This window comes from Podarcis melisellensis, assembly GCF_964234715.1.
Source record: "Podarcis melisellensis genome assembly, chromosome: 18".
Taxonomy (NCBI): domain Eukaryota; kingdom Metazoa; phylum Chordata; class Lepidosauria; order Squamata; family Lacertidae; genus Podarcis; species Podarcis melisellensis.
In genome coordinates this window covers 11,048,503-11,071,869 of record NC_138536.1, presented here as the reverse complement: position 1 = coordinate 11,071,869, position 23,367 = coordinate 11,048,503, and the positions used below count along the sequence as shown (strand labels likewise).

The following is a 23,367-nucleotide window of genomic DNA, read 5'->3' as shown; positions in this document are numbered from 1 at the left end:
CAGCAGTTCTAGGACCCAATGAACCAGACCCAGAGGGCTCATACCCCGTGGATGACCCCCTTCTGGTGGGAGGGTCTGGAGAAGAGAAGGCCAGCGCACTGTTCGGAGATGTCTGAGGCAGTAGGACAGGATAGTGAGGCTGTGACTACCTCCTGTTGAACTCCAAACCTCATCGTCTTCAGCCAGCATGGCCAACGGTCAGGGATGATGGGAGTGGTAGTCCCGCAACATCTGGAGGATCAAGTCTGGATAGGCTTGCATAAACAAAAAATGTTTTTGGCTGGAGTCAGAAAGAGTACAGGAAAGGCGTCCGCCTGTTGTCAAGAGGCAGGGAGTTCCAAAGGGTAGTTTCTTCTACACTCAAAGATGAATTTCTTCCAAGTGTAGGTTGGGTATTATGTGCTGGTAATGCAGACTGGTGAGGTTGGGGGGCATACACGGGGCAAGGCTGTGATCTCACAGATTATCTCCCTTACAGCTGCCTCGCCCACCACTCCCCGGCCTCCAACGGCAGCAGTGGATCACTTTACGGTGAACTACACCGTGACGAACCTCATCTACAAGCCGGAGATGGGCACTCCCCAGTCGAAGGTGTTCAATGCGACAGAGAAGGCCCTGTCAGCACTGGTAAGCCCCCCACCCACCCAAGAGCACACCTTCTGCTTTTTAAGGGCAGGAATAGATAAATGACAGCACCTTCCTTTCTGCCTAGATGGGTCGAGCAGTGCGGACAAGCAGTGTTGGACCTGCGCTCATGGGATGCAACGTTTCGGCGTTCAGGTATTGATGCAGAATGGGTGCTTTTTTATTATTATTTTAAAGGTGGTCTTTGAAATTTTATCAGGCAAGTAAGAGATGCAAAATAACAAATACATCACAATGCTTGATTGTGAATGCAGTCCTTGTATTAAAAACCTCAATACGCATCTTAATCTCTGGCAGGGCAAGCGGCTCACATGGAGCTTTCCATGGTGCTGAAACGTCTGACCTGCCTTGTCCTCTTGGAGGTGCCACTCCAGCAAAGTCCCTGCTCCTTGCCAGAACCACTGGTCCTTTCCTGGGACATCTAATTTAGGGCCAAAAGTGTTGAACTGGAAGGAGGAGGAAGAGGTCCCACGTAGGAAGAGTTTTAAAGTTTTTAACCTTTCCATTTCCAGATCCATAGATGACGGGAAGAACACTGGCGTGGACAGTGTCTGCAGCTACCAGAAAGACTTGATGGCATCCCCTTTTGACCGGATGCAGATGTATCGGGAGATTGCCAACAAGACAAAGGACTTCACCAAGATGGGGCCCTACGACCTGGACCAGGACAGCCTCCTCGTGAATGGTGAGGAGTTATGGTGCTGTTATGGTTGAAGCATGTGGAGGTGTTCTTGTGGAAATAAAACCACAGGACAACTCTTGTTTCTCAGCTGAAGCTTCTCTCTATTCCAGTGTTTCCCAACCTTGGGCCTCCAGCTGTTTTTGAACTACAATTCCCATCATCCCTGACCACTGGTCTTGCTAGCTAGGGATGATGGGAGTTGTAGGCCAAAAACATCTGGAGGCCCAAGGTTGGAAACACTGCTCTATTCCAAATGCCCGGGGCAGAGATCTCTGCTCTCCTGAGAGCCAGAGAGTCCTCTGAGCATGACACAGAGGGCAGAATATTTCTGTAATGATTGATATGCCATAAGTGCAGAGACTTACTTCCTCAAATATAAATGCAATATTACAAAGCAATATTTCAACATGTTCCAGAATAGTTGCTTACTCTGGCAGTGTATGGTTACATGTGTTAGAACATTGTTCTCCATCCTGATTTCTTTAGCCTGGGTGGGACATTCCCCCAACAATGCGCTCTCTGCCACCTTCTAACAAGTCTTCCCTTCTTCAACAGGTTATCATGAACCATCTCGTCAACCCAGTAAGTGTGCTATTCACAGAACTGCGACACCTCAGCCACATCCCAGCCGAATATAGAAAAATGCTGTAGCATCAGCTTCCCAGTGTTTCAGACGCAAGGGCCTTTTCCAGACCTGCCCTGGAGATTGAACCCTATGCTTTCCTTTAAAATAAATTAAAATTCCAGCCCTTGTGGCCAGTGGCGTAGCGTGGGTTGCCAGTGCCCAGGGCATTCAAGCATCACCCAGGAGATCTCAGCCACAGACGTAAGAAAAGTATGGAGAAATCACTTCCTGATTTACATGGAGAAACCGTTTTCAGTGAAGCCCAATGACAGAAGTATGCAGCTGTATTGAGCCAGCACCAAGTGTTGAAATTTTGCGCCCCTAACAATTTTGTGCCCGGGGCAACCACCTCTGTGGCCCCCCATGCTACGCCACTGCATAGGGTCTGTCAGTTGTTGGTATACCATCTTCGCTTCTGCTTTGCCACGTATCTCGGCCTCGGGGCAGCCACCCCTGTGACCCTCCCTCACACCACACCACTGCTCGTGACCTTACCTGCTGCCTTGCGGGACATCTGGGGGGCCCTGCACAAATCCAGAGTGGAGTCCCTAAGGCTGTTGGATGGTGCCTTGTCAGCCTGCTTCCAGCAGCTCCTTCAGTCAAGCGAGGGCCAAACGTCTTGCTCTGCTTTCTTTAGAATTTACGGGACCGCCTCTCCTGGTCTGCCCCACAGAGGAGCTTAAGGTCCATGAATAATCATAGTTTAGAGGTCCCGGGCCCTAAGGAAGTCAGACTATCCTCCACCAGGGCCTTCTCAGTGATGGCTCCGACCTGGTACAGTGCTCTGTCCCATGAGACCAGGGCCCTGCAGGATTTAACCTCCTTTTGTCAGGCATGTAAGACAGAGCTATTACACCTGGCCTTTAATTTTAATTCAGCCTGATCTTTTATTCCCCTTCCTTCCCTCCCCCGCCCCTTTTTATGAAGATTCCCCGCTCTGGGATCCCACAGCTAATTCTCCCCTGGTCTCCCCACTGGCCCAAATAGGACCAATTTAGCCAGTTAGCCCTGGTGATCATCTAATGTTTATTGGATGGATTTTCCCCCTAAACTGATTTTTGAATTCTGAATTTATTCACGTTTTATACTGTACTGTATTTTATGCTGTTTTTTTGTAGTGTCAATTAAGTGTTTTAAATTTGTTGTTAGCCGCCCTGAACCATTTTTTGAACCAGGAAGGGCGGGGTATAAATAAAATATTATTATTATTATTATTATTATTATTATTATTATTATTATTATTATTAGACCCCCTCAGCGAGACCTCCAGACACACAGCTCAGGCTTATGGCATTTCAGGGATGGTGATGATCAATGATGGTGCAACATGAAAAAACTGTTTCAGCTCAGCTCTTGGAGACAGCAATATTCTTGAGGAGACAGACATCTACGTCAATAATGGCTTCTTCTTCTCCGTTATGCAGGCCCTGTCCCAACTTCTCCCCACCCTCCAGCCAGTGAACGCTTCACGACCAACTTCACTCTGACCAACCTCAGATACAAGACTGAGATGGGGGATCCGAGTTCGAAAGCTTTCACTTCCACACAGAGAGTTGTGACCACTTTGGTGAGTCTCAGTATCCCTGTACCTCATGGGCACAGGATATTAGTAGGTCTAGATGAGAAAAATCCCTTGCAGAATCCCAAAAAATTCCACTTCCCCCACCACAGGGTAGGTGGGCTTACCTGGCCAGGTGCCCCCCATCTTGCTACAGCTGGGGGTGGGGCAAGGGTTGGCCGAGGGCTTTTTGGCCCAGGCTCACCTTTGTTTCTTAACAGCTTCACTCCTCTTTATCTTCTCTAGGTAAGTGTTCCTTAGCTAACTTTGGGGCTGGGATGCGACCTGCTGGGCAGCCTGTGAATGTTGAGGCTTGGCTCGGGGCTCTTGCGGATCCTCCGTAGGCCCCACGGATGTCGGGGCTTGGCAGTGGCACGGCCTCAGAGAGCTCAGAAAACTCAGTTCCCAGTTAAAATTGTTATTAACCCAAAAACCATAACTTGAAGCATTCGTAACCTGAGGAAAAGGTAAAGGGACCCCTGACCATTAGGTCCAGTCATGACCAACTCTGGGGTTGCAGCGCTCATCTCGCTTTCCTGGCCAAGGGAGCCGGCGTACAGCTTCCGGGTCATGTGGCCAGCATGACTGAGCCGCATCTGGCAAACCAGAGCAGCACACGGAAACGCCGTTTACCTTCCTGCCACAGTGGTACCTATTTATCTACTTGCACTTTGACGTGCTTTCGAACTGCTAGGTGGGCAGGAGCAGGGACTGAGCAACGGGAGCTCACTCTGTTGCTGCGATTCGAACCACTGACCTTCTGATCGGCAAGTCCTAGGCCCTGTGGTTTAACCCACAGCGCCACCCACATCCCTGAGGTACCGCTGTACTATTACCATTAATCTACTCATAATAATCATCAATCTATTATTGTTACTGTTAATTTATTATCTCTCAACAACAATAATAGCAACATTTAAAAATACACACCTGTGCTTCCTCCAATGAACTCGAGGTCACCACCCCCTAATCACCCCTCACAACAACCTTGTGAAGTTGGCCAGGCCCTAAGGTCACTGGCCCAACATAATGTACAGTCATACCTCATGTTACGTCCGCTTCAGGTTATGTTCTTTCAGGTTACGTCCCGAGGTGACCCGGAAGTACTGGAAAGGGTTACTTCCGGGTTTCGCCGCTTGCGCATGTGCAGAAGTGCAAAATGACATCATGCGCAGAAGCGGCGAATTGCAACCTGCGCACTCACAGACGCACCACTGTGCGTTGCGTTCTTTTCATATTGTGAACGGGCCTCCAGAACGGATCCCGTTCGCAACCAGAGGTACCACTGTACAGTTGGTTTAGTCATAGAATCATAGATTCATAGAATGCAAGAACCTCAGCTCAAGCATCCTTGACAGACGGCCATCCAATCTCTGCTTAAAAACCTGCAAGGAAGGAGAGTCCACCACCTCCTGAGTAAAAAGTAGGTTCTACTCTATTCAACGTGTGGTGCAGTCTTTCCTAAACCTGGGCCAAAGGGCCAGGCTAGATGCCAGACAACCCGGAGTCAGAATTTAATAATTCCTTATCCAGAGCATGAGTCGGGCTAATATGAGATTCTTTTCTGCCTTTAGCTGGGCCAAATGTTGAGGAAAAGCAGCATTGGAGATGCCTATTCCGGATGCAACGTTACGGCTCTACGGTAAGACCTCTCGACATTCCGGAACCTTCCATGTGGCTATTATTGATTTGAACCCGAATGTTGCCAGTATTTCCATTCCAATGAATTTCAACGCCAGTGTCCTGCAGCCTTTAGCCGAGGGTCATAGAATTGTTGAGTTGGTTTAGCAAAGCAAAGAGTAATTCTGTTGGTTTTTTGGGAAAACATGTTATAGGGTTGTAATTGTTGTTGTTTTTCAGAAATGTTTATTAAATTTTTCACAATATAGTAAAAAGTACATCTAGAACAGTTGAAATCATAAAAAAGAAAGAGAGAGAAACAGCAAATAAAAGAGAGGAAGACAAAGGAAGAAAGGAAACAGAGGAGAAAGACAATAGAAATGATAATAAAACACACACACATATATATGTTAATAAAAGGAAGGGCAGGGATTGAAATATACACAATGGAAAATGATGAGATGAAGACTTAAAAAATAATAATGTTAAAATGATAAATTGTTTTAAATAATAAAGAGACAAGTAGATTAAAATATGTTTTATAATGCAGCAAGATAGGAAGAACAAGGGCAAACGTGAAGGAAGGGTGGGAAAGCAACTTTTAAATATTTAATTCAGATTAATTTGTTAATTTTTTTGAAAAGCAACACAAAAGATAAACTGGGGGAAATAATAATTGTAGAGTTGGAAGGGTCATCTAGCCCAACCACCTTTGATGCAGGAAAAGAAATTCCTGTTCAGTCAGGGTAAAGGGTGGTGCACCAAAATGAAATAAAGGAAAAGGAAAAAGAATATAAAGCAATCAACGGTAGGATTTGAGAACCACAGGCCTGGCCCTCTAGATCTTTTGCTATCTGGCCCTTGGCAACTCTCCCCAGGCCACACCCCCTCTCCCTAGGCCACACCCCCTCTCCCAGGCCACACCCCTCACTTCACTCCCCAGCTGACTGGTTTTCACCAGGCTAGAGATATGCCCTGGGCTGCTGATCTTGCCCTTTACTTGCCTGCAGAGGATTCTGTGACTGTGGGTAGCGGCTGGCCAGTGGTACAACGATTGCCCTGCCCATTTCTGCCTCTGTCACGCGGCCCCTGCAATGCAGCCCCCGGGCCGGAAAAGTGCTCAACCCCTGCCTGCTTAGGGACTGACCGTCGCGCCTTCGATCTTGCAGGTCTTCGGATGGTGGGACGGCAACTGCGGTGGACACAGTCTGCAGCTACCAGCGAGATGCAACGGTGCCACCATTCGACCGAGTGAAGGTGTACCGGGAGCTGATAAATATGACCAATGGCTGCACCAAGATGGGGCCCTACACTCTAGACAAGGACAGCCTCTACGTCAATGGTGCATTTTGAATAATAATAATAATAACAACAACAATAATAATATTTATAGCCCGCCACTCTGGGAGGCTTTCAGCAGATATAAAAACACAATGAAGCATCAAACATTAAAAACTCCACAGGGCTGCCTTCAGATGTCTTCTAAAAGTTCTATAGTTTTTTTTATTTCCTTGACATCTGATGGGAGGGCGTTCCACAGGGCCAGTGCCACCACCGAGAAGGCCTTCTGCCTGGTTCCACATAACCTCACTTCTCACAATGAAGGAACCACCAGCAGGCCCTCGGAGCTGGACCTCAGTGTCCAGGCTGAACGATGGGGGTGGAGACGCTCCTTCAGGTATACTGGACTGAGGCCATTTAGGGCTTTCAAGGTCAGCACCAACACTTTGAATTGTGCTCGGAAACGTACTGGGAGCCAAAATAGGTCTTTCAGGACCGGTGTTATATGGTCTCTGCGGCTGCTCTCAATCACCAGTCTAGCTGCCGCATTCTGGATTAGTTGTAGTTTCCGGGTCACCTTCAAAGGTAGCCCCACGGAGAGCGCATTGCAGTAGTCTAAGCAGGAGATAACCAGAGCATGGACCATTCTGGCGAGACAGTGCACAGGCAGGGAGGGTCTCAGATGGAGCCTTTGAAACAGAATTGACCTGCGCCTCCATGGACAGCTGTGAGTCCAAAATGACCCCCAGGCTGCACACCTGGTCCTTTAGGGTCACAGTCACCCCATAGAGGACCAGAGAGTCCCCCACACCTGCCGAACCTCTTGTCATCTCCCCAGAACAGCACTTCTGTCTTGTCAGGATTCAACCTCAATCCATTAGCTACCAACCACCTCCAGGCAGGTGACTCCAGGTGAGGAGTCTTCTGGGCCAGCAGAGAGAGAACACCTGGCTTCACACGCAATATCCTTCCCCAGTCAGCAGGCTGCAAGACGGACCCTGAATACATCTTTGGGGGTTTTTTTAGATAGCATGGCTCTAGTCCTCATGAAGTGGCAGGAGTAGCAATTTTATTTGTTTAGCTATAAGCCCTAAGCATAACAAAAGGCCATCCCAGCTGAGCCACCCATTTGGCAGCTGAGGCAAATGAACCCCCAGGAGTCCATAATTTCCCTCATCCGACAGCAGGAAAGCGTGCAAACTCACTTGATGCAAGATCCCCCCCCCCATATATTCTATATTCTATAGACCAGTGTTTCCCAACCTTTGGTCTCTACCTGTTTTTGGACTACACTTCCCATCATCCCTAACCACTGGTCTTGCTCGCTAAGTATGATGGGAGTTGTAGTCCAAAAACATCTGGAGACCCAAGGTTGGGAAACACTGCTATAGACTATATAGATGGATATATTTCACAGGGACTTTTGAATAGAGGAGGCTGGGTAATGCAGTGAAGAATGTCCCCTGTAACTGTTTTTTGGGAACACGCAGAGGGTGATTTCTTACTGCACCATCCAGATATAAAGGATATTAATATTAAGTATTAATTTTGTGGGGAAAATGCACAATTCTACATGGAGGCACGAGCTCATCTGCAGTTAGTGACAAAGCAGCCTCGGCTTGGAAGCCTTTATTTTTTGTTTTTTTAACACAGGGGGATCTTGTTTCTTGAGCAGAAAACTTAATTTCTTTACTGTCTGTTCTTTCCTTTCCAGGTTACAGCGACCTGCGTAGCGTTCCGTGTAAGTTTTCCGAAGTTTCACCATGCAAACAGAAAACTCTCCGATTGAAACGACTCCCGTCTTGAAATTCACATTGTTTCTCCTCCTTCCAGATCTCCCTGCCGTGACCCCTGACAAGATGCCAACTTTGCGGAATTTCACAGTCAACTACACCTTGTCCAGCCTCCCCTACATGAATGACATGGGGACCCCTGGTTCTCGCAAGTTCAATGCCACGGAGAAAGCCCTGAACTTCTACGTACGTTTCATGTCCCCCACTTGTGTGCGCCACCTGCAGCACAATTAGCCCAGTCCTGGAGACTTCCTGGTTAGACTACTGCCCTGCATTAGATGTGGGGCTTGCCCTTGAAGACTGCCTCCAGTGCTAGAAACTCCGATGTATAAGCTAGATGCCAAATGGTTCCTTAAACCTAGGTTGTAGTTGCCAAAACGGAATGTCTAGTTGCCATTTTGGGGCAAGATGGCTCTAAAGTCCAATTGATGGGCCGGCTGTGATTGATTCTCAGCTAAACATCTGGCTAGTTCACCTTGAGCTAGTTTTAAAACTGCACACAAAAAAGCACTTTGGTTCCAGAATTTCATTTTGAGTTATCTATTTTTAGCCTATTGTTATTTTAATTTCTTGAAAGTCTTAAATTATGGCTGTTCCTTTTTTCTTATGTATATTTTTATTGCTTTACCCTTTTTTTGTAATCAGCTTGGAGGCCGTTGTTCTGCTTTTGTGCAATCAAGCAGTGCAAAATTTTATAAAATAAATAAGCATATAGGGCTGGGTTGCTAAAAGGGGCTCTTGGCACTAGACCCCACTGTTAGTTGTGGGTTCTTCGAAAATGCCTCCCTGGGCCAACCTTTGATGCCTGTTCCCTCTTGAGAAACCTTTAATATCCCCCTTCCTATCTCTTGTGTGCATTTATTTATTTTGCAAAAATCTATACACCGCTTGATCGTAGGAAACCTCAAAGCACTTTACAAAAAGAATACAAGAGTAATAGTAAAAACAATTACAGTGGTACCTCGGGTTAAGTACTTAATTCGTTCCGGAGGTCCGTTCTTAACCTGAAACTGTTCTTAACCTGAAGCACCACTTTAGCTAATGGGGCCTCCCGCTGCCGCCGTGCAATTTCTGTTCTCATCCTGAAGCAAAGTTCTTAACCCGAGGTACTATTTCTGGGTTAGCGGAGTATGTGACCTGAAGCGTATGTAACCTGAAGCATATGTAACCCGAGGTACCACTGTAAAATATTCAGAAAATTAATAACAAACAAAACCAGCAGCAACCTAAAAACACATTAGCATTCTAAATTTCTGAGTCTAATAAAAAAACGTCTTTAGCAAGTGCGGGGAAGAGTACAGGGAAGGTTCCTGCCCAATGTCAAGTGGCAGGGAGTTCCAAAGTTTAGGTTCCACCATGTGTTGAAAGAATAATTTCTTACAAATGCAGAATCTGCTTCTTCTTCTTTGGCGATCACTCATTAGGTGGCACCGTTAACAGTGCCCCCTCTGCAGATCATTCTGCTTTCAGGCAAAGCTTTCAAAGCGACTGATCTGCAGGTGACGGACCTCTGCCAATATTTTCCTTTCCTTTCTCCCTTCCAGATGGAGCCTCTTCTCAAAAAGACACACGTTGGCCCGGCGTTTGCATATTGCAGAGTGGAGAGATTTTGGTAAGAGTCTGGGATGGGCAGCTAAGTGGGCAACAGCCAGGCGTTCTGGTTCCAACCAATTCCCCTGGCCGGCCTCCTGAGGTAGACTGCTGTTGAGCGTGGATGTTCCATATACCCATTTTGAGCCCCAACACACACACACACATTGATAGGTTCTGGAAACCAAGCCTTATGAGGAACGGTTGAAGGAGCTGGGTATGTTTAGCCTGGAAAAGAGGAAACGGACAGCCATCTTCAAATATCTGAAGGGCTGTCGCAGGGAAGATGGAGAAAGCTTGTTTTCTGCTGCTCTGGAGCAGAGGACCCCCTTTCATTGCAGGGGACCCCCTCTGATTTATATGATTCTATAATGCGCAAGGGACGCAGGTGGCGCTGTGGGTTAAACCACAGAGCCTAGGACTTGCCGATCAAAAGGTCGGCGGTTCGAATCCCCGCAATGGGGTGAGCTCCCGTTGCTCAGTCCCTGCTCCTGCCAACCTAACAGTTCAAAAGGATGTCAAGTGCAAGTAGATAAATAGGTACCACTCCAGCGGGAAGGTAAACAGCGTTTCCGTGTGCTGCTCTGGTTTGCCAGAAACAGCTCATACATGACCCGGAAGCTGTACGCCGGCTCCCTCAGCCAATGAGATGAGATGAGCGCCGCAACCCCAGAGTCGGTCACAACTGGACCTAATGGTCAGGGGTTCCTTTACCTTTACCTTTAATGCGCATTTGCCTTTCCTTAGGGCTCCACAAACCAGGCATGCTGCGGCGGTGGACACTGTCTGCAGCTACTGGGAAGACCTTCTCCCTGCCCCCTTTGACCACATGAGGCTTCACCGGGAGATCAGCAACCTGACGAGGGACGGCACGAGGCTCGGCCACTACAGCCTGGAGAAGGACAGCCTGTCTGTGGATGGTAAGCCAGCTGGGGGCCAGAGGCTGGATGGGAAGGACCCGAGACCCGTGGAAATCGAAAGGCTTAAGCCATTCATCATTGCGCCCATTCATCTCACTGCGTTTGCTCCTTTCCCACCCTGAGGGCCTGAGTTACCTTCCGAGGGCCGCATGCCAGGGGTGGGCGGGACCAGGTGCAAAAGTGGGCGGGGCAATGGGTGGTAAATGAGATTCCTTTAGTTGAGATTCCTGCACTGCAGCAGGTTGGACTAGATGACCCCCAGGGTCCCTTCCAACTCTACCATTCTATAAAATGCAATCTTTGTAGAGAATAGGCACACACACACACACACACACACACACACAGCCCTCTCTAGCTTTCATCCAGGCAAGCAAGAGGCCGGATCTGAGTTTGAAGCACTCAAGGAGGGTGTGGAACAGGGAAGGCCTAATTCTTTTTTTGGGGGGGACGCGGGTGGTGCTGTGGGTTAAACCACAGAGCCTAGGGCTTGCCGATCTGAAGGTTGGCGGTTCAAATCCTTGCGACGGGGTGAGCTCCCGTTGCTCAGTCCCTGCTCCTGCCAACCTAGCAGTTTGAAAGCACGCCAGTGCAAGTAGATAAATAGGTACCACTCCAGCGGGAAGGTAAACGGCGTTACCATGCGCTGCTCTGGTTCGCCAGAAGCGGCTTAGTCCTGCTGGCCACATGACCCGGAAGCTGTACGCCGGCTCCCTCGGCCAGTAAAGCGAGATGAGTGCTGCAACCCCAGAGTTGGCCACGACTGGACCTAATTGTCAGGGGTCCCTTTACCTAATTCTTTTTTTAAAAAAGAACAATTCTCTGTTTTATGCATTTCAATAATTTTACAATCATTTTAACATTTCAAAACTCAACTTCTTTCCCTCTCTTTCTGCAGTTCCTCAAATTGGTTTTTAAAAATATTTTCTGCATATTCCAAATTAACTTAATTGACCCATTTGTTCATTATATACTATTATTTATACAAAAATCCTGCCAATGTTCTTATCTGTTTACAATTTGTTTGTGAATATTCAAAAAACCATTTCCATTGGGGAGGGCCTAATTCAGTCCCACTCCGAGGGCGACTACATTCACACCATGCCTTTAAAGGGAGGTCCTGAGAGAAACCGGGACGGCTTCTGTAAATCCAGGACTGTCTCTGTTAAAATAAGGACACCTGGAGGTCCTGCCATTGCCTACACACCTGTTCACCACCTGCTCCTTCCAACTCCTTTGCAGGATACCCGCCAGTCCTCAGAGGAGGGGAGGAAGGAGTTGGCTATGAGCTCGGCTTCACGGTCGTCAACCAGAACTTGACCCACACGGACCCGTCCTCTCCAGAATACCAGCGTGTGAAGTCTGCCATCGCCCACGAGGTCAGGATCTGTGCGCTGGGACTCACCAGACCCTAGAGGGCATAGGAGCCTTGAGGAAAGGGTCTCACACACTTCCTTCAGTGTCCTCATTTTCTATGTGTTATATTTATATTGAAATAATTTCAGTAGTAAAGAAATGAAGTGATAGAAAGGGGGGAAAGAGGAGAAGTGAGGGGGGGGACAAAGATGTGTAATTAATACACACACACACGCACACACACACACACAAACATGCAATGTAATAGACTCCCGTTCATTGCAATCTAAATTGATATAGTGTTATTATCCGTGTTAAATTTTTAATTGACCATCCTCACACCTTTCTTCTGCCATTCTGGAGTTTAAGGGAGAAGAATGACAAAGCCTGTTTTGTCTAATCCCTTTGTAAAGCTGTCCCTAAGAACAGCAGCAGGATCAGACCCAAATTCTGAAACCCTCACAGCAGTCTGTGCAGATAAAATGCAGCACTGAGATCGCTTCCCATTCCTATTTTTATTTTACCATACATACGTATGGCAACCCATGTCAAATTTCCTTAAGAATAGCTCAACAACAACAACAACAAACTCAACAGCTTTGCCAAAAAAAGACCAACTTTTGTGTCTGGATTTTCACTTTTTGAAATATGCCAGCCCTATACAAGCACCTTCCAGTATTTGTAGAGGAGGCCCATAGCTCAATTGTAGGGCGTCAGCTTTGTATGGGGAACGTCCCAGTTTCCACCCCACAGCATCTCTAGGTGGGGCTGGGAAAGACCCTCTATGTTAAAGAGTGAGGCTGCGTGGTTTTTCTCACGCTTTGCAATGCACAGAGGCAGCGTGGTGCAGTGGTTAGAGTGTCGTGTTAGGACCTCAGGGCCCAGGGTTCGAATTCACACAATCCATGGTGCTCAGTGGGTGTCTTTGTGGGCTAGTCGCTCTCAGCCCAACCTACCTGGTAGGGTTGTTGTGAGGGTTAAGCGAGGCGGAGGGAAACCGTATTAGCCACCTCCTCGAAGGATGCAAATGCAATAATAATAATAATAATAATAATCCCAGCAGTTCCTAATTTCAGTTTGTTCCACCCACTCCAGTTAAATGAACTCTTCCTCCGGAGTGCCATCCGAAACGGATTCAACATTTGCAAAGTAACTGGACTGAGGTCAGTACTGATAGGAAGGAAAGTGTAAGCAGTTGTCCAGGCTCCTGAGACAACTACCTGAATCAGAGATAAGGAATCTTTGGACTTCTTTATGTTGAGGGGCTCCAACTCCCATCATCCCTTGCCTGTTGAGGGACTCCAACTCCCATCATCCCTTGCCTGTTGAGGGACTCCAGCCCCCATCATCCTTTGCATGTTAGCCTAATGGGAGATGGGAGTCACAGATAAGAACATCAGGAGAACCTTGTGGGATCAGGCTGGTTTTTTGAATTAACCATGTTGTTCAGAGAGATTTCCTGCCTCTTGGGGTTGGGTTTGTTTTTGTCTGGGATGTCCTCTTGCCCCTGACTCTTCCTCTGCACATTGCAATTCTCAGGCACGGCTCCATCGTGGTCGACTGCAAGTGCTACTTTGACCCGGCGACAAACACCAGCCAAGAGGTCGTCCGAGAGACGTTCCAGCAGGAGACGAGGAACGCCACGTCTCTGTGGCTGGGAAAACAGTTCCAGCTCAAGGGCGTGACTGTGCGAGGTACAGAAACACCCTTCAGCATAAATCAGGAAAGGTCACCCGTTGTGAGAAGTAAAACACGTGTGGTTCTGTTGGGTCCACGATTTGGAGCAGGGCAGCCTTTGGCTCAGTTGATCAATGAAAGCCAACAGACTCAGGAGATCCAGGAAAAATACTCTTTTTAATCAGATGAGTAAAACAGAGGGCAACACTTTCAGTACAGAGAAAGAAACTGCTTCAAGGGAAAAAAACTTTCCCCTTGCTCTTTAAATCAGGGGTCAGCAAACTTTTTCAGCAGGGGGCCAGTCCACTGTCCCTCAGACCTTGTGGGGGGCCGGACTATATTTTTTCGGGGGGGATGAACAAATTCCTATGCCCCACAAATAACCCAGAGATGCATTTTAAATAAAAGCACACATTCTACTCATTTAAAAATACACTGATTCCCGGACTGTCTGCGGGCTGGATTTAGAAGGCGATTGGGCCGGATCCAGCCCCTGGGCCTTAGGTTGCCTACCCCTGCTTTAAAGCTTCTCCATCCCCCGCTCTCCCCCTCCTTTCCTCCTTACAATTCCTGTAGGTTGAGAACTTGCAGCTAACAGACTTCCCTAAACTCCCATTTCATATCTCCTCCCTGATATGTGCCCCCTCCCTTTACATACGACCCATGTTCATGTAAATTAGCAGTTTAACAGTTAAATTAGCAGTTTAATTAGCAGTTTAACACAAGGGGTGTGTTTTTTAATATTAATGAGGCTCTAGAGCATGCGCAGAGCCCTCGAGGTAGCATCTGCTAAATCTCCCAGTTTAGGAACTAACCCTAAAACTATGGTTGCCAGATTTTTTTCAATGAATCCGGGGACATTTTTTTAATTATTATTATTTTGAAGCTGAGTAGCAACAGGGAGTCTGTAGTGGGGATGGTGAGGCAAAAGACCCTGGGCCCAAGCACGCATGCATATTGTATAAAGGTGCAAAGCCCTTCTTTCGCACCCTGTGAAACATAAATGCACAGAGTTTTTAAAAAACTGGGGAATGGCATGCCACCCACCCGTGAGTCCTGAGCCTCCCCCGATCTCCTGCTCCCTTCCTCCTTTGTTTTGACTGATCGGGGGAGGCTCGGGAGTCGCTGCCGGCTGGCCGTTGCCCAGTCTTTTAAAAATTCTGCGCATTTATGTTCCACAGGGTGCAAAAAAAGGGCTTTGCACCTTGAGTGGCAGAGAAACCGCACACCTTGTGCCCCTCCTGGGCAATGGCATGTCAAAATGCAAGCAGATAAATAGGTACTGCTCTGGCGGGAAGGTAAACGGCGTTTCCGTGCGCTGCTCTGTTTCGCCAGAAGCGGCTTAGTGCTGCTGGCCACATGACCCGGAAGCTGTACGCCGGCTCCCTCGGCCAATAAAGCAAGTTGAGCGCCGCAACCCCAGAGTCGGTCACAACTGGACCTAATGGTCAGGGGTCCATTTACCTTTACCTTTAGGTCATGCAAACTACTCTTTTAAATAATATCAGCTGGGAGCACTGGGAACCAAGGGGACGGTGGCCGAAGGGGTATTTTTTTTAATTTTTAGGATCCTTCCTTCCTCCCCAGCTCCCGAATCGGCCATTGAGTCCGCCACTGCCGCCCTGCCGCCCCAACTCCAGATGAAGAACTTTGCGGTCAATTTCACCATCACCAACTTGCCGTACGCAGGGGAAATGGCAGATCCCGACTCGGATGTCTACTGGAAGACCAAAATGAGTCTTGAGAGCGAGGTAAACAGCTCAGGAGAGACGCTAAGCAGAGTCCAGGCCTCACTCCTGACTTTGGCTGCGGCCCTCCAGAGCACTCTGCCAGGCCCCCGGGACTCCCTTCAGGCTTGGAACCCTGACCAGCCTTCTTTCTCTCCCTTCTCAAGTAGCCATTGCTATTTCTCAAACTTCTATATCCTGCATTTCCTCCCCGAAGTTCCCAAGTGCAAAGTTTAAAAAACAAAGGGAAAACATTCTAAGAGCCGATCCAATTTTAAAAGAGTTAGAATTAAAATCTTCTCAAATCATGTTTTGTTTTATACTCTTCATTGGAAAATGCAGAGTACAAAATTAAAACAGGGTAATTATAAGACACAAGAAGTAACACCTATGTGGGAAATGAAACAGAAAAAAATATATATTGTGCACATTACAAAAAAGAGGAAATTGTTATTGCAGTTAACCATACCTTAATTGGGATGTGGGTGGTGCTGTGGTCTAAACCACTGGGCCTCTTGGGCTTGCCGATCAGAAGGTTGGCAGTTCGAATCCCCACAATGACGGGGTGAGCTCCTGTTGCTCGGTCCCTACTCCTGCCCTCCTAGCAATTTTAAAGCGTGCCAGTACAAGTAGATAAATAGGTACGCTCTGGTGCACTGGCAGAGGAAGAAGAGTGTGGGGGAACGCACCACCCATGGCAGTGCGATCCCAGTGGGGTGCCATTGCAGCTGTCCCGACCCCACCCCTCAGGTGGTGCGACATGCCCCCAGGACGCACGCCAGCCCCGCCCCTGCCTGCTCTCCACCCCCTGGTGCCAGAGCATGAAGCTCTGCCACTGCTCCGGCAGGAAGGTAAACAGCGTTTCCATGCGCTGCTCTGGTTTTGCCAGAAGTGGCTTAGTCATGCTGGCCACATGACCCGGAAAAACTGTCTGTGGACAAATGCCGGCTCCCTCAGCCAGTAAAGTGAGATGAGTGCCGCAACCCCAGAGTCGTTCGCAACTGGACTTGAACTATCAGGGGTCCTTTACCTTTATACCTTAATCAAAAATGGTATTTATAAAAATGGATTCCAAATATCATTAAGTTTGTCCATGGACAATTTTTAAAATCATCTCAAATCATGTATTTATTTCGTTTAAATATCTCTTGAGGTGCTCAGTGTAGCTTATGTGAGGTTGGTGGGCCTGAAAGTTCACTCAGTGAGCTCCACAGCCGAGCGGGGATTCGAACCCTGGTCTCCCCCGAGCCGAGAGGGCAGCCAGCCTCCATGAGGAGCGGCTACCACAGGGGCACAGCGAGCGAAGTCTACCCGTTGCAACCTGCATGATGCCCGCAGTGAGGTTAAGGGGGCACAGTCCTTGCCTTGCCCTAGTTGCTGGCAACACATTTTATGCCATCCGACTAGAAATGCTCTTGTTTTGCTATGTGAACTAAGTTTAATACATTCAAATAAAGTGGCTATTATTTCCAAAGAATATTTTTTCCCAAATTGCTGAAGGGTGAAGGGCTGGTTTTCTGTGGGGTGAGGGGCACCTGCTAAGTGTGTGTGCACACCTTAAAACCCATGTAACAAAGGCACAGGCCACGCCAACGTGATATGACTCAAAGAGGGACCTGAATTACACCTCTCTTTGGCAACGTTCACCCTAAGTTTCCAGAGAAAGCTGCAGAGATAGCGCAGGACAGTGCGCACCCCGGAAATGATCTCTTTCAGCTTCTGCCTTCTGGAAGAAGGTACAGGGTTATAAAGACTAGGACTAGCCGCCTGAGAAACAGTTCCTATCCAAAGGCGATTTTGGTTTTAAATGCAGTGTAAGGTAGTCTCTGTTGGAGTATATTGTATTTAATTATGGGGTATCAGAGTTTTTAGGGGGCTAACCAGGCTGGGATAGCTGGGATAGCAGGCTTGTTGGTTTTTGAATGTCTAATGTAGATTTTTCAATTTCGTTGTTCTGTATGGGACAATGACAATAAAGATTATCGTATTGTATCTTATCAATCCTGTTCTCCCCTTCTTCCTCCAAACAGCTCCACCAATTATACCAACGCAGCAGCCTGCAGAGGGAGTTTGTGCAGTGCTCTGTCGAGAGCTTCAGGTGTGTGTTTGTGTGGTTCGAAGGCAGTCTAAGTGAGGGTTGGTAATCTCCGCTGCCATTGGGAGTCTCCAACTTCCATGCTTAAGAGACATCAGTCATGGCGGTTGACCAACATTTGGCTATGATTTAATTTTTGCATAGACCGACAGGCCAGCGTACCGAGACAGGGGTTGACGCCGCCTGCGCATTCACAATGGATTCGTCCATAAGGACGTTCGACCGAGCTCTGGTGTACGATGCGTTTAGGAACTGGACGGGCAATGCCACAGCGTTGGGGGTGTACACACTGGACAACAGAAGTCTGCTGGTCAGCGGTAAGAGTGCAGTGGGTGCCAGAGATCCTGGACAATGGCAGAACCTTCCAGGGGAAAGTCAGAAGGGCCTGCAGGATTAGGTCAATGGGTCATCTAGTCTAGCGTCCTCGTCTCACTGTGGCTCAAGAGTCACTCTCCCCTGACTGGAAGCCAGAGGCATAATTGCCTCCAAGGCTGGGGTGTATGGGGTGCTAAAGGCACTGGCGTTTGTGTGTTACCTCTGGTGGGGGACATACCATGCTCCTTTTGCAGTCGTTGGTCCACCTTTGGTTCCTACCTGCACCCAAACTCTCACATGGGGCTACTGGAAGCTGTCAGCAGGCGACAGCGGCCACAACCCAAGAAGGGCTTCAACTGGCCGGCTAAACCAGGCGAGGGGAGCTGATGGGTCCCAATCCCTCGGGGAGTTAGGGACTTTCCCTGCATGCGAAAACAGACTCCAGCAGACAGGGTGGACGAGACCAAGCATGGGTTCAATGGTCAAGAAGGTGGTCTCTGCATGTGCTGTAGAAGGAACTGAGGAGCAGATGGGACTCATCTCCTATCTAGGAGAAGGAAAACTCTGGTCCTCAACCTCTGCTGCCTTGAGGGAGAAGAAAAGGCTAAGGAGGAAAGCCTATACAAATCTGGAGTGGAGTCCCTAAGATGGCTCTTTCCAGCAACTCCTTCAGCCAAGCAGGTGCCAAACGTCTTGCTCTGTCTTTGTTGGACCCCATCAGCGAAGCCAAGAGGGGAGTCCTATCCTCTGGGCAGCCCAGGACCTCCAGACACAACACCCAGAGTCCAAAATGACTCCCAGGCTGCGCACCTGGTCCTTCAGGGGCACAGGTACCCCATTCAGGACCAGGGAGTCCCCCACACCTGCCTGCCCCCTGTCCCCCAGGAACAATACATTAGATGGGGCCCTTTTGGCTCGATTCTGCTCTTGGGTTCATTTCACACTGTTATGTTTATGCTATATTTACTTATTTACAGGTTATCCTTCAACAGTGACCCCAGTGCACCACCAAGGAGGTTAGCGATGCTTCTTTGTTTCAGTATTGATTCAAGGTTGGAGGGGTCCCGGTTTCTGGTGGGTGGGTCCCCTCTTTCAATTCTTCCACCAGCCATCGGATTTACTCAAACGCCCCAGCCTCAGAAGCTGCCCACCATTTTAATTCTCCACAATGCCATGGGTCAAAGCCTGCCGACATTTAATACTCTTTTTTTTGTCTTTCCAGGGTTACCTTTCTGGGCCATCATCCTGATATGTCTGTCTGCTCTCCTGGGCTTCCTCCTCCTCTTCCTCGTCTGCTTCCTGGTATGTTCATCCTCTGCCTTCAAGACAGAAGGGAAAGGAAGTTCTTTCCTCTTTTTTATCATTCTTTATTTTAAGAATGTCCTGCCAACCTAGCAGTTCAAAAGCACGTCAAAGTGCAAGTAGATAAATAGGTACCGCTCCAGTGGGAAGGTAAACGGCATTTACATGCGCTGCTCTGGTTTGCCAGAAGCGGCTTAGTCCTGCTGGCCACATGACCCGGAAGCTGTACGCTGGCTCCCTCAGCCAGTAAAGCGAGATGAGCGCCACAACCTCAGAGTCGGCCATGACTGGACGTAATGGTCAGGGGTCCCTTTACCTTATTTTAAGAATGCACACAGTGCTTATGCATTTTTGGGGTAGGGACATGGTCGAGGTTTCCCACTTCTGACACCAGTTGCACCCAATGTGGGGGAAATCACATTTCCCCAGAACGGCTTCACATGGAAGGGGGCTGGAGAATCCTGTGGGTGAACTACTTGTATTTATATATTTTTGCATTGGGAAAACATTGGGTGTGCTGATGGAGGTAGTTTTGGGAGGGGAGGACCCAAACGGCATTTAATTTCAGCCAGGCTGGCGGAGGGGGCCTCGCTATCTCGCCTTTCCCTCAGATGCAGCCATATTGAATGGTTCATGCAAGCCAAGCTGATGGGACTTCCCTCTGACACAGCTAGGTGGAACAGTGTGTCCCAGCCGGACCAACGGAGGGGGCCTTTCTGCCTCACCTCTCTGTCTGACGTAGCCAGGTGGAATGGTTTGAATGGTGCTCGGAAACGTATTGGGAGCCAGTGTAGATCTTTTAGGACCAGTGTCCCGGTGGCCACTCCCAGTCACCAGTCTGGTTGTCGCATTCTGGATTAGTTGTAGTTTCCCAAGTCACCTTCAAAGGCAGCCCCACGTAGAGCGCATTGCAGTAGTCCAAGCGGGAGATCACCAGAATATGCACCACTCTGGGGAGACAGTCTCCAGGCATGGAGGGTCTCAGCCAGCGTACCAGATGGAGCTGGCAGACAGCTGCCCTGGACACAGAATTGACCTGTGCCTCCATGGACAGCTGTGAGTCCAAAATGACTCCCAGACTGTGCTCCTGGTCCTTCAGGGGCACAGTTGCCTCTATGCAGCCACAGCGAGCATCTGTAAGGGACTGGCTGGATGAAGGGGTGGGAAGCGCCAATTGGGCAACCCCCAAGATAAACCCCAGAGGAGGAAGGCTCAGAGCCTGGGAGTTGGTGGTGGGGCACCGAGGAGAGGTCAAAGGGAGAAGATTGGGAAGATATGCCGGATGCTGACGGAGCAACAGGGTTTAGTGAGCGGGAAGAGGCTGCGACAGGGAGCAGTTCAGACTGAGGCTGAAGTAAAAGTAGCCCATAGATAAAGACCATAAGGAGAGGGAAACATAAGGTTCAGTCCAAACCAAAGGCCAGGCGGAACAGCTCTGTCTTGCAGACCCTGCAGAAAGACGTCAAGTCCCGCAGGGCCCCGGTCTCTTGTGACAGAGCATTCCACCAAGTCGGGGCCAGTGCTGAAAAGGCCCTGGCCCTAGTTGAGACCAATCTTGTGACTTGGGACCTCCAAAATGTTGTCATTTGTGGACCTCAAGGTCCTCCACAGGGCATACCAGGAGAGGCGGTCCCATACGCAGCCTAGAATAGCATTTGTTTCTTTTGCTGCTGCATCACACGTTTGGCTCATGTTCAGCTTGTGGTCCATCTGCTGGCGCAGGAAGGGGAGCATTGTCCGCACACAGACTTGTATGACAGGTGTTCTTTTTCACTCCCCTCTGGTCTTTCTGCACCAACCAGGTTGTCTTCTGCCTGCGGAAGAAAGCCGGGAAGTATCAGGTGCAACAGGACATCCTCGGTCTCTACTTCCCACACTTGGACATGAGGAAAGCGCGATGATGTGCAGACCCTTTTGCGGCCTTGGCTCTCTGCGCCCCACGAGGTGGGAGTGGGGAGGGGGGCTCCTTTGGCACACTACTCCCACCGTCCACAGCAAACAACTGTTTTGGCACAGCTGGAACAGACGTCTAGATTAAGAAGTGAATCACAACCAATCAACGCTAGCTTGTCTTAGACCAGAGAGAGAGAGATGGTTCCTGCATTGCAGGGGGTTGGACTAGATGACCCTCGGGGTCCCTTCCGGCCCTATGATTCTATGCCTATTGAGCATGCTCTATGAGATATTTTGGACATTGACCTCAGCGACCCTGAAGACTGCCGGATTCAGAACTGAGTGGGGAAGCTCCGTTCCAATTTATTTATTAACACATGGTGGACTTTGGAATGTAATTTTAATATATATATATAGCCGCAGATTATTTAACTATTTGAAGACGGATTCTGCCTGGGATGCAGAAGTCTTTCTCCCCCCCCCCCACGTTCTCTGAAATGTCCAGAGATGCGTCAAAGGAAGTTCAGACTGTATTGCACTTTAGATTCCCTTAGAATTTTCTTTTCAGTCTTTATCGGCATACTTTAGACAGCAGAATGGGTTTTTTTTTACAAACCATCCATAAAACATTCGTAATCTAGATATATTAAACTCATAAAACATAAAAAAGACCCAGTAGCCACCATTAAATAAATTAAGCGGTTTTAAATTTGACTTTAAAAAACTCAACTAAATAATCCCGAAACAATCTCAGCAGTTTCGGGAATATCATCCCTCAGCAGATATTGTATCTGCTTGCAAAAAAGAGTTCTGTTTAGCTCAGGGATTGGGAGATCTCGTTCAGCTCAGGGGCCGGGCCCCTTCTTGGGGGATCTTCCGAGGGCCACATACCGTTGGAGGGCGGAGCCGGCAGCAAAAAGTAGGTGGGCCTATGCTAATTACCTTTGTGTGGTAGGCTACACGCCGCCAGAACGACGACCAGAGGTTTCTATGTCCGGCCACTCCTCTTTCTGTCCTCCGTCCAGGCCAGTAGGAGGCATTATCAAAGACACATTTCCCGCCAGGCTAAAGCACTTCTGGAAGGTGGGGTGGAAGGTTGGTGAAGGATCTGGCCTGACAAGAAAGCTGTGGCCCGGAAAGAGTCCTAAGGGTGGGGGACACACGAGCCGGAGGTCCCTTGCCCCATTTTATCTAAAACAAAATAGCAATATTTAGTGATTGTCGGCAGGGATGGTTTTTCTATTTAAATTAGGGATGCTCTTTTTGGAGAGGTGATGAAGTTTGCTACACTGGAAGGATAATTCCACACACACACACACACACACACACGCCCCCCAAAAAACAACTGGGGTTGTGGTTTAGGAGAGAACCAGATTCCAAAATAATATATATTTGAATGTCAGCGATTGATATGATGATTGTTCTTTGTTTTCTAAAATATTTCAATATTTAAAAACGTTCTCTTACAAGCCAATCAATAAACAGCAAGCTGAAAAATGAACTTGAGATGCTGTGTGTGTATACGTATAAGCATATCTGGAATCTAAAGCCAACCTACAGGCAAATGATACCCGACAGTAATCATATATCCATTATGCCACAATGCAGCTCATGACGTGAGAGTTGGGTCCTAATAACATAAATTTATTTGCCTTAAGGGGACTGGAAGGGCAGAAGAGGAAGATCCAGTTTCTGAGTTAAGACTCCTTGATCTTTAAATCCCCAAATGACTGCCATATAAAAGAGGCAAAATCCTCAATTTCTATGATTGTTGTCTTAAGAGGGCAAACCCTCTCTTTTTATGATTATTAAATTGAGAGCAGGGTGTGGGGGTGTTAGAGGAGGGGTAGCCCCAGCCCTGAGTGCTCACTGGAAGGACAGATCCTGAAGCTGAGGCTCCCAGACTTTGGCCCCCTCATGAGAAGAGAAGACTCCCTGGGAAAGACCCTGATGTTGGGAAAGATGGAGGGCACAAGGAGAAGGGGACGACGGAGGACGAGATGGTGGGACAGTGTTCTCGAAGCTACCAGCATGAGTCTGACCAAACTGCGGGAGGCAGTGGAAGACAGGAGTGCCTGGTGTGCTCTGGTCCAGGGGTCACGAAGAGTCGGACACGACTAAACGACTAAACAACCCCTCTTGTGGGTGTCATGTTGGGCTCCTTCTGGGGTTGTTTGCCGACCTGCACTCTGCTCTCACCTGCGGCTCCTAGAAGCTGCCAGCAGGTGACAGCGGCCACAATCCTGGGAACGGTTTCAACTGGCCGGCAAAGCCAGGTGAGGGGAGTTGAT

General features: G+C 48.5%; 1 protein-coding gene across 1 annotated transcript in view; it reads left to right on the top strand.

The window, feature by feature from the left end:
- Positions 1-22,577, top strand: part of LOC309360661 (mucin-16-like) — a 55,158-nt gene extending 32,581 nt beyond the window's left edge. Inside the window, exons 44-63 of the mRNA XM_081895334.1 lie at positions 479-627; positions 713-780; positions 1,158-1,330; positions 1,883-1,909; positions 3,377-3,519; positions 5,085-5,152; positions 6,300-6,472; positions 8,126-8,152; positions 8,245-8,390; positions 9,749-9,816; positions 10,542-10,714; positions 11,954-12,090; positions 13,163-13,230; positions 13,607-13,761; positions 15,332-15,495; positions 17,502-17,569; positions 17,711-17,883; positions 18,859-18,897; positions 19,104-19,183; positions 20,986-22,577. Coding sequence (XP_081751460.1) covers positions 479-627; positions 713-780; positions 1,158-1,330; positions 1,883-1,909; positions 3,377-3,519; positions 5,085-5,152; positions 6,300-6,472; positions 8,126-8,152; positions 8,245-8,390; positions 9,749-9,816; positions 10,542-10,714; positions 11,954-12,090; positions 13,163-13,230; positions 13,607-13,761; positions 15,332-15,495; positions 17,502-17,569; positions 17,711-17,883; positions 18,859-18,897; positions 19,104-19,183; positions 20,986-21,084 — 2,198 coding nt within the window. The 3' untranslated portion in view covers positions 21,085-22,577. The remainder of the gene's footprint in view (positions 1-478; positions 628-712; positions 781-1,157; positions 1,331-1,882; positions 1,910-3,376; positions 3,520-5,084; positions 5,153-6,299; positions 6,473-8,125; positions 8,153-8,244; positions 8,391-9,748; positions 9,817-10,541; positions 10,715-11,953; positions 12,091-13,162; positions 13,231-13,606; positions 13,762-15,331; positions 15,496-17,501; positions 17,570-17,710; positions 17,884-18,858; positions 18,898-19,103; positions 19,184-20,985) is intronic.
- The last annotated feature ends 790 nt before the right edge of the window (positions 22,578-23,367 follow it).